The sequence below is a fragment of the Setaria viridis genome, chromosome 3 (genome assembly GCF_005286985.2).
Source record: "Setaria viridis chromosome 3, Setaria_viridis_v4.0, whole genome shotgun sequence".
Classification (NCBI taxonomy): Eukaryota; Viridiplantae; Streptophyta; class Magnoliopsida; order Poales; family Poaceae; genus Setaria; species Setaria viridis.
Window position 1 is genome coordinate 39093822 of NC_048265.2, and position 9987 is coordinate 39103808.

General features: G+C 50.5%; 1 protein-coding gene across 1 annotated transcript; it reads right to left on the reverse strand.

The window, feature by feature from the left end:
- Positions 1 to 1155: 1155 nt before the first annotated feature.
- Positions 1156 to 3384, reverse strand: LOC117846946 (GEM-like protein 5). Its single transcript, XM_034728072.2, has 2 exons — positions 2705 to 3384; positions 1156 to 1811 (listed from the first exon to the last, which is right to left on the reverse strand). Exons 1-2 carry the CDS (start codon positions 3081 to 3083, stop codon positions 1318 to 1320), a joined length of 873 nt encoding a protein of 290 aa, XP_034583963.1. The 5' UTR covers positions 3084 to 3384; the 3' UTR covers positions 1156 to 1317.
- Between the last annotated feature and the right edge of the window lie 6603 nt (positions 3385 to 9987).

Genomic DNA, 9987 nt, shown 5'->3' on the forward strand with positions numbered 1-9987 from the left:
ATCAAAAGCAGTGTTTGTATACGCCTAGTGCCGCCTAGGCGACAAAGTGGACTTATTTGCCAAGACGACGCCTTTGAAAGCTTGATAAAAAAGAATGGGAGTACTTACCTCGTCTACGATTTTAGAGAATCAAATGTCACTGTAGCAATGAAGCTAAGAAATTTGTTTGATATAAGTCCATTTACATGCATGAGCACTCATATAGTGCATGAACGTGTGGTAATCAAACTACCTGATCTGTTTTTAAATACATGATATTTGAAATAATATATTCTTAGCAATCATGTTCATAGGAATTGCCTATTCATTTTAAATATATGATATTATGACAAACTAGGACGTTTAAACTAATTGACTTGTACGAAACGTTAAGTATTGTTATAATTTACTCCATGACAATATGATATTTATTTTAGATCCAGGGCGAGTCATCTAAAAATTAGATGTTGATGATCCCAACAGTAGGTTAAAAGTGGGCTAAAAATTAGTCAATTCTCCGACTAAATTTTAGCTCATTAGAATTTAGTCTCATTAGCCCTCCAAATTCAGTTAATGAGGTCTAATTTTAGACATAAATGGAAAAAGACCACAATACCCTCCTACAAAAATCTTATCTTACTTTTTTTTTGATAGAGTGGCTTTTACCCATAAATGGGGCTAAACATTAGCTCTCCTAATGATCAAATGAACTTTTAGCAAAGCGGGGCTAAAAATTAGCTCTGACACCCTTACCAATAAATGGAGCTATTACCAATAAATAGAGCTAAAAATTAGCAATAAATAGAGCTAATGGTCTGTCTCCAAACAAGCTAATTTTAGCTAGTTTTATTCCATCCAAATACCCGTAGCAAATCATGATGCCAGCCGGTAGAAAAGAAAAATCTAAGCCTAACAGACCCTAAAAAAATCTAAGCCTAACAGACCCTAAAAAAATCTAAGCCTAACAGACCCTAAACATACCAGAACCCATCCATGGAAAGCCGGTCAAATAGCCCAACCACGTATTGCTCAACCCACAGCAGCCCGTGTACAGCCAACCCGACCCATACATTTCCATTGGACAGAAACCAAATGTAAACCGACCCATGAAACAGGGATACGGGCGAGTTCTTCCAGGTAAATTGACAAATATTCAGCGACACACGACATAATCAATTCGGTGAATCAGGGAAAACGTGTACTATTCACAAGTGGATACAAAAACAATTCACAAGCAAAAACATCCACAACACAAAAGTCGGCCACCGTCCTGATCAACAAGCAAGCCACACTACTGAAGTACCGAGTACATATGCGTCTCCGACGAACGGACCCTCGTCACTTGGTGCCGGCAGCGGCTGTGGCGCCGGCGACGCCGTGCTGGGAGCGGTGGGACACGGCCTCGGTGAGGTGATGCACGGCCTTGTCGTAGCTGACGAATCCCATGAACCAGAAGTCGTGGGAGTCCACGGTGACGACGTGCACGTACTTCTCCGGCGGGTTCTGCTTCATGGTCACCGGCTCCACCGCCGCGACCTTGGCCAGCGGGATCATGACCTTGTAGTAGCTCCAGGCGGTCTGGCCGGACGGCGCGGCGAAGGAGAGCGGGCGGTCGCTGCAGAAGGCCACGTTCATGTTGGTCAGGTAGAGCGTGCCGGCGACGGGGCCCGTCGCCGTCGACAGGTAGCACGCGAAGGTCTTCTTGAGGTGCTCCTCGGGACCCGAGGAGAAGGTCTGCTTGTACAGCTTGTCGAAGCCGCCCTCCGACAGGGCCTTCGCGCCCAGGCTCAGCTTCCCCATCGCCGCGTCGGACATCGACGGCGCGGTCTTCACTGGAGAATGCATAAACAGATAGATGTCAAATACCTTTTTTATTCAAGCTTAAAATTACATAGCTGACAAGTCAAGTTTCAGCTGTCAACATGGAACGCGAGATGGTTGGTTTTATATCAGATATGAACTTGGTTGAGTCAAAAATGAGCTCACCACAACTGAATTCCTAGGGTTCAGGGTAAGAAAACCAAATCCAAACAACCCCCAGTATAAATCCAAAAAAAATTTCAGGTTGACTTGCGAAAAAAAATTAAGTCTTGTAATTCGGGCTTGCTGGAAAGATTTCATTCTAGGTATAGGATGAGTTTGGTACTGTCAAATTGCTTCTAAGATTATACTCCGTCCCAAATTACAACTCGTTTAATTTTTTTTTCTATTCTAAATGAATAACTTTTGCTGCATCTAGAATAGTAATTTGGAACAGAGGGGTAGCTAACACTACTGCAGGTACGTGAAGGCGATTCATGTGTCTTGCTTGTTTTTGGTTACAATCAGTTAGAAGTGTAGAAACAGAATCAGTAAAAGCAGAGGATCCTCTGCCCCCAAAAGCAGAGCACCCCCTCTGCTCAGGTGATGATGAAAAACAGAGGATGCTCTGCTCTAGCAAACTGATCGGCTGAGCGTCCTTTCAATAGTAATGTTCCAAAATTTATCCAAGTGTCACTAATATCGCGTAAAATAAGTCTCTTTTTCTTGACAGAATCAGATATAATCATAGTAAAAAGAATCAATAAGAGCAGAGAGCCCTCTGTCCCCGAGAACAGAGCACCAACTCTGCTCGGATAACGAGGAAAAGCAGAGGATCCTCTGCTTCTCATGACTGGTCGAGTGAAAACAGTGATCTAAAGCAGTCACGCAGAGTAGCTGCAGAGGATCGAGGAGCGGGCCTTACGGTTGAACCAGATGTTGGATGCGAGCTCCTCAGCCTTGCGGCTCCAGGTGTTGAAGAAGTCGAGGATGTGCTCCATGGGGCTGTCCCCCTTCCCCCTCTGCTGCTGCGCCGGCGCCGCCACGGGCTCCCCCATGATGACGTACGGCGGCAGCTCCTGGTCCCCGCGCGCCGCCGTCCACCGCGCCGCCTCCTGGTTCTCCGGGTGCGCACCGGGGGCCGCAGGCGGGCCCATCTGACGCGTGCCCCACCGCACCGCCTCAGGCGGCTGCGGCTGCCCCGCCGCGGAAGGTGCCGTGGGCTGCGGCGCGCCGGCCGGTGCTGCGGGCGCCGTGGCGGCAGTGTTGGCGGCAGTGTCGTGCTTGCCGTCCTTGCCCTCCATGGTCGACGATGGTGACACGGGAGGAGCTAGCAAAGCAAGAGGAGCAGGTGGTGGGAGTGGGACGGTGTGGATAGAGCTCGGTGGAAATGGATGGAAAGCGCGAGACGAAGACGACTACCGGATTCGATCGGCTTGATGACGGCGAGGTGGCGGCGAGGGAGGCTAGTTTTTATACTAGTAGCTGGCTGGGTTGGGCGGTGGCGTGTCGGCGAGGGAGCAGAATTCCGGCACGGAAGGGCGGCGCGGGCGGGCTGGTTCGTTCGTTCCAGACGCTGTGCTAAGGGAACAAGAAGCTTCGAGGCGCGGCACATGTGGACACGCGGACGCGGCTGGGGTACGTGGACAAGGGAGGCTTCACTTAGCCGTGGAGACAACGCGTCAGAATGTTACTTTATTTTTGTAACGACTATTAACGGGTTGGAAATATCGGATTTCTAACCCGAAAATGTTAGCTTTTGATTAGTCTCTCGTGAATACAAAATCCGAAAATGTGTTACTATCGTACTCAGCACTGCTTGAAGACATCTGATTTGGAAATATCAAAATTTAAAGGACTTTTCTTCATCTTTCTCCTCCATCTTCACCCTTTCTTTCATCTTTTTCCTTTCTCCTCCTCCTCTTCCTTTTACTTCTAACGAAGTTCTGGGCCAGAGAGCCCCCTAGCTCTCAGATTTGTCCCTGCCCAAAAATGTGTTAGTAAACGCGGTATGCTAAAAAATACAACCGCGTAAACAGGATTACTTACGAGTAGATGATCATAAATTATACTTTCACTCGTCGTGCGTCGCAGCGGAAGTCTTGAAGCGCGAGTGGTCGATCCGATCGACGTCGAGGAAGTAGTCGTACAATCTGACGAAGTGCGCAACTGAGCGACACCTCTATCGGGAGCCCGACTAGAAAGCCTCCCTGTTGTCTGTGAGTACCCTGACGTGTTCCCAGAAGACTTACCTGGCATGCCACCTGATAGAGACGTGGAGTTTTCCATAGAGTTGATCCCCGGTACCGCACCGATATCCAAGAGACCCTATCGGATGCCACCTGCTGAGTTGGCCGAGTTGAAGACCCAGTTGCATGATCTGTTGGAAAAAGGCTTCATCCGACCCAGCACATCACCTTGGGGTTGCCCCGCCCTGTTTGTGAAGAAGAAGGATGGGAGTCTCCGCATGTGTGTGGACTACCGACCCCTCAATGCGGTGACCGTCAAGAACAAGTACCCACTTCCACGCATTGATGTCTTGTTTGATCAGTTAGCTGGAGCAAAGGTGTTCTCCAAGATTGATCTTCGTTCGGGTTATCACCAAATCAAGATCCGATCCTGCGACATACCCAAGGCAGCCTTCTCCACAAGATATGGACTATACGAGTACCTGGTCATGTCCTTTGGACTCACCAATGCACCCGCCTATTTCATGTACCTCATGAACTCGGTGTTCATGCCCGAACTGGACAAGTTTGTGGTGGTGTTCATTGATGATATCCTCGTGTACTCGAAGAGTGAAGAAGAACATGCCGATCATCTCCATGTAGTTCTCCAACGGCTGAGAGATCACCAACTCTATGCCAAGTTCTCCAAGTGTGAGTTTTGGCTAGATAGTGTCAAGTTTTTGGGACACACTATCTACAAGGATGGTATAGCTGTCGACCTCAGTAAGGTACAGGAAGTTATGGAATGAAAGCCTCCTGCCTCAGTGCACCAGATCAGAAGTTTCCTTGGACTGGCAGGCTACTATCGGCGCTTTATACCGGATTTCTCTAAGATAGCTAAGCCGATGACAGAGTTGTTGAAGAAAGAGGTCAGGTTCGTGTGGAGCGACAAGTGCGAAGAAGCCTTCAAGACCCTGAAGCACTTGCTGACCACAGCCCCAGTTTTGGCGCAGCCCGACCCTTCTAGGCTGTTTGATGTGTACTGTGACGCCTTTGGCACTGGACTTGGGTGTGTTCTTATGCAAGACAACCGAGTCATTGCCTATGCCTCACGGGCATTACGACCTCATGAGCTGAACTACCCGACCCATGATCTTGAGCTAGCAGCAGTGGTTCACGCCTTAAAGATATGGAGACACTATCTGATGGGCACCCACTGCAACATCTACACCAACCACAAGAGCCTCAAGTATATCTTCACTCAAGCCGACCTCAACATGCGCCAAAGAAGATGGTTAGAGTTGATAAAAGACTATGACTTGAAAGTTCACTATCATCCCGGCAAGGCCAATGTGGTGGCCGATGCTCTTAGTCGCAAGAACTGTTGCAATTGCTTGTCGGCAACAACTTTCACCGAGACTCTGTGTCATGAGATGGGGAAACTTAATTTGGAAATTGTTCCCCATGGAACCCTCGGCCACATCACCCTTGACTCAGTTTTGGAAGACCAAATACGGTCAGCACAAGTGGAGGATGAGGAAATAAAGCGGATCATCAGGAAGATCTCATTGAAGGATGAAGGGTATAAGCATTTTTGATAGGATAAGGTTGGGAAGGTGTATTATGGAAACCGACTGGTTGTACCAGCCGACCCCAACATTAAGAAGCAGATCCTAGATGAACCTCATCTCTCCAAGTTCTCAATCCATCCTGGCAGCAATAAGATGTACCATGATCTCCGCCAAACCTTTTGGTGGAGTGGAATGAAGTCAGAAATTGCCCGTTATGTTTCAGAATGTGATACCTGTCAACACGTCAAAGCCAGCCATCTAAAGGTAGCAGGTACCCTGCAGCCCCTACCTATTCCCTCTTGGAAATGGGAAGACATTAGCATGGACTTCATAGTTGGATTGCCCCTCACATCACAGCGATATGACTCCATCTGGGTTATAGTGGACCGCCTGACCAAGACCGCCCACTTCCTTCCTGTCCGCACCACCCATACAGTCAAACAGTATGCAGAGTTGTACCTCGACCGCATAGTTTCCCTACACGGTGTACCCAAGACCATCATCTTTGATCGAGGAGTTCAGTTTGTAGCATGCTTTTGGGAACAACTACAAGCATCCATGGGCACCAAGCTCATCCGTAGCTCAACATATCATCCTCAAACCGATGGTCAAACTGAAAGAGTCAATCAAATCCTTGAAGACATGTTGAGAGCTTGTGTCATCCATTATGACAAAAATTTGGACAAGTGCTTGCCCTTGGCAGAATTCTCCTACAACAATAGCTACCAAGCGAGTTTGAAGATGGCACCATTTGAAGCCTTATATGGCCGGAGATGTCGGACCCCATTGAACTGGTCCCAAGCAGGAGAGAGACAAGTTTATGGCCCTGACTTAGTGATAGAAGCCGAAGAACAAGTGAAGGTGATTCAAGCAAATCTCAAGGCTGCCCAATCTCGACAGAAGAGTTACTCTGACAGACGAAGAAGGCCCCTACAGTTCGACATTGGTGATCATGTGTATCTTCGGGTCTCCCCGACCAAAGGAGTGCAACGGTTTGGAGTGAAAGGAAAGTTGGCTCCCCGCTACATTGGCCCTTATGAGATTGTGGAGATCTGTGGACCCGTGGCTTACCAGATCCAACTCCCAGAACAGCTATCGGCCATACACGATGTTTTCCATGTGTCTCAACTGAAGAAATGTGTCCAAGTTCCAACCGAGATCTTAGAGCCAGAGCAGCTTCAGGTAGAGCCCGACCTAACCTACGCCGTGTACCCAGACCGAGTTCTTGACCAGAAAGAGAGGCATACCCGGCGCCAAATGGTCAAAATGTACAAGATCCTCTGGAGAAACCACACGGAGGATGAAGCAACATGGGAAACAGACGAGTATCTGAACAAGCACTTCCCAGGTTTTTTGTCTCGTCAAGGAGGTAAGAACGGCACACCCTACTTTGATACCTGAATCTCGGGACGAGATTCTTTTTAAGAGGGGTAGGCTGTGACGACCGGCCCTAAATCTTCCAAGTTAATCTTAATCCGAGCCCCTGATCACCTGTCTTAGCTTTCCAAGCCTAAGTGTTCTACCTCCCGACCGGTCCCGACCCCTGAGACCCGACCCCTCCCCGCTTGTCTCCAGTTCGGACCCCGCTAACCCATCTTACCGTCGGATCCTTCTTAGTCTTTCCCAAAACATCCGTTCTATCTGACCGGTGGACCCACGAGATCTTTTTCCCCAGATCTTCCGCGACCGGCGCACTCGAGTTGCATGCCCGCTTTAGAGTTTCCCCGCCGCGTGGCTCAACTTCTCCGACGCCCGCCGCTCCGCCTCGTCTCTGGCCCGCGACCGAATGGATTCTCGCGCCCCCTTCCCCAATTGCAGCGGAAGCCCCTCTGCAACCTTTCTGCAATGCCTCGCCTCCCGCGTCCATCATCACATCGCCAGATCCCGACCGCAGAGCCCGATGTCGCCCGTCTTTTCCGTCACTTCGACACAGTCACGCCGCCTGGTCTTCGCTACCCGATGATTCCTCCTCCGCCAACCCTAACTACAGCAGCGACAGCTCCTTTCCCCGCCCTGTCAGAAGCCGCCCGACAATCTGTTGCTCCGCGCTCGCCCGCGCGCCCGCGACTGCCTGTCTTCTCACCTGTGCGCCCTCGATTCTAGCGCCGTTAACCCGGTCACTTCCATCAACTCTACCGCATGACGACGCCCGCCTCCGCCTAAATCTCAACCACCGGCATACCCGCTCCTGCGCCGCCCTGACGCCAGAGCCCAATGACCGCTGGCGTTATCCCCGAAGTCCTGCACCACCGCCCTCGTCGCTCAATCGCCGCCCAGGCAGAGCACTCCATTGCTTCTTCCCCAGCCTTCGCGCTGCTCCCCTTCTCACTCCCGCGCCGCTTCCCTTCTCCCTTCCCAGCCGCTATAAAAGGGAATGTGCTAACCCCGCTGGAGTTCCCTCCGCCATCACTGCTTCTCCGCCATTTTTCTTGCTCCCTGCTCGAGCTCCCAGCGCCACACACTAAGTTCCTGAGGAACTCTCCTCTCCGCTCCACACCGTTTCCCTGAGCCAGCCAGCCGCTTGCTCCTCCGCGCTGCGTAAGAGCTTACTTGTGATCCACAAGAAGCACCGCCGCCGCCGGAGCATTGCCGGACCTAGCCGCTGTTCAAAGCCTTAGCACCTCCGCCCAAGTCTGCTTCTTCCCGACCCCAAGCGTTCCTTGTAAGAAGAAGGTACGCTGTCGACCCCTGGTCCGCCTCGTCTGACCCCTATCCGCTTCGCCCGACCCCTCTTATCCGCCCGACCCCGGTTCAGTCTCGCCCGACCCTATCTGTTCCGCCGACCCTTCTCCGCCTCGCCCGAGGGCTCGGCTGAATCTTTTTCTTCAAACCAAGGGTGTATGTGTAAAACTTGGGGACCCGTCAGCGTTGAGTCTGAGGATCCCTAGCACACCAAACCCGCTAGTTTAAGGGTCAGATCATAAGTTCTTTCCCTCCCACCCTTACATCCTGATCTCCATCAGCTCCCTTGAACCTTCCCACCCTCCTGCTTTTTGTCGCGAGTTTCTGGGCTCAAACGTGCAAGTGTTGCTGTTGAAATAACCGTCTATGTTAACTAATGCATTGCATTCGTGTAGAGCTGCGCCTCGCCGATGGCTTCTACGAGCTGCACCCGGCGCCAGAAAATGACGGTGTAGCTGAGCTCCTGCCCTCTGAAGCCGAAGCCACCCTAGAAGTCGAGCAGTTCTCTTCCTCCTTGCTTGAAGGCAAGCCCCGGTTGCATGAAAACCCTGTGTTGTTTTACCAGACTTGCGCATGCCTTCCTTAAACATGCTTGTGCATTTACGTATAGGAGTTGGTTGGAACCCTAGATGCACGAGTTAGCTTCCATGATCTGAACACTAGCTGTTGGACCGAGTAGATGCTTGCTTAAATAGGAAAACGGTAAAAGCCGAGTGATTTCCTGTCACTCGCGAGTTGTAGGAGTTGAATGTCTACTCTTCTGTTATAACTGTAAGGACGATGGACGGGGCAGGGTTGAGGTAACTCTTTGGTGGATGGATGGTCGCCCCGTCTGTCTATGAAACTTGCTAAGGCCCGACAGTGGTGGTGTTCGTGATCAAGTGTTTGAAGGTACTAATCTGATACCTAGTATGGGATGGGGAAGCCTAGTACCTGATTGAACTAGGGCGTAGCTTATACCCCTGCTGTCCCTGGAACAAGGTTCACATGGTGCATCATGTGGGTGCAAGTGCGGTCACAGTACGGGAGAGGCCGGGACTGTGGAGCATTGCATGCCAAGGGAAGTTTGGACCTGACACGCGCCTGGGGATAGATGGGGACGGCCGACACAGGAAGCGGCCCTTGTGGTGCGCGGATGTCGTGAGATTAGGTTCGCCATGCATGGTTAACAAACTCGAATCGATTCGTCTGCCTCTCACAGTTTGAGACTGCTTGATCGCTATGTCACCCTGAGTAAATGAGGAATCTGGTGATGACATGGTCTTGTTGATGTTATATATACCTACCTTGGTTGGTTCTATGATTGTTTAGCATAGTTGCAAAACCTAGACCGGATAATGAACTTAGAACCTGAGCTAAAACTTGAAACTAAGGTTTTATTTGGTGCTTTTGGCAAACAAAACCTTCAGCCAAAAAGCCTTGCATGTCTAGAAGTGTGGAGTAGCTTTACTCCTGTCGGTTAAGTCTTGTGGAGCTTAGTAGCTCAGCCTTGTTGTGGCTCCTGTTTTTCAGGTGAAGTTGCTGCTCCCGACCCTTCTCCCGCTGGCACTTGGCCGCCCCAGCTCCCTCCGGGTTGGTCGGTCGAGTGGGATCCCTCCTCGGACGGCGAGGAGAGGGATCAGTGATGTCCCGACTGGCCTCACCAGGGACGTCCGACCCCGGCGTTTCGCTTCCGCTAGTGGTTTTACCTTCTGTGTCTTTCTTGAAAACCTTGTAAAACTCTGATGTTTAATTCCTAACCAAAATAAGTGGTTAAGTTGTTAACTCGGTGGACTTGTTTGTATTCT

Coding starts and splice junctions, on each gene's coding strand:
- LOC117846946 (XM_034728072.2), bottom strand. CDS start 3,083: ATGGAGGGCAAGGACGGCAAGCACGACACTGCCGCCAACACTGCCGCC. Junction 1,812..2,704: donor ATCCAACATCTGGTTCAACC/GTAAGGCCCGCT, acceptor TGCATTCTCCAG/TGAAGACCGCGCCGTCGATG.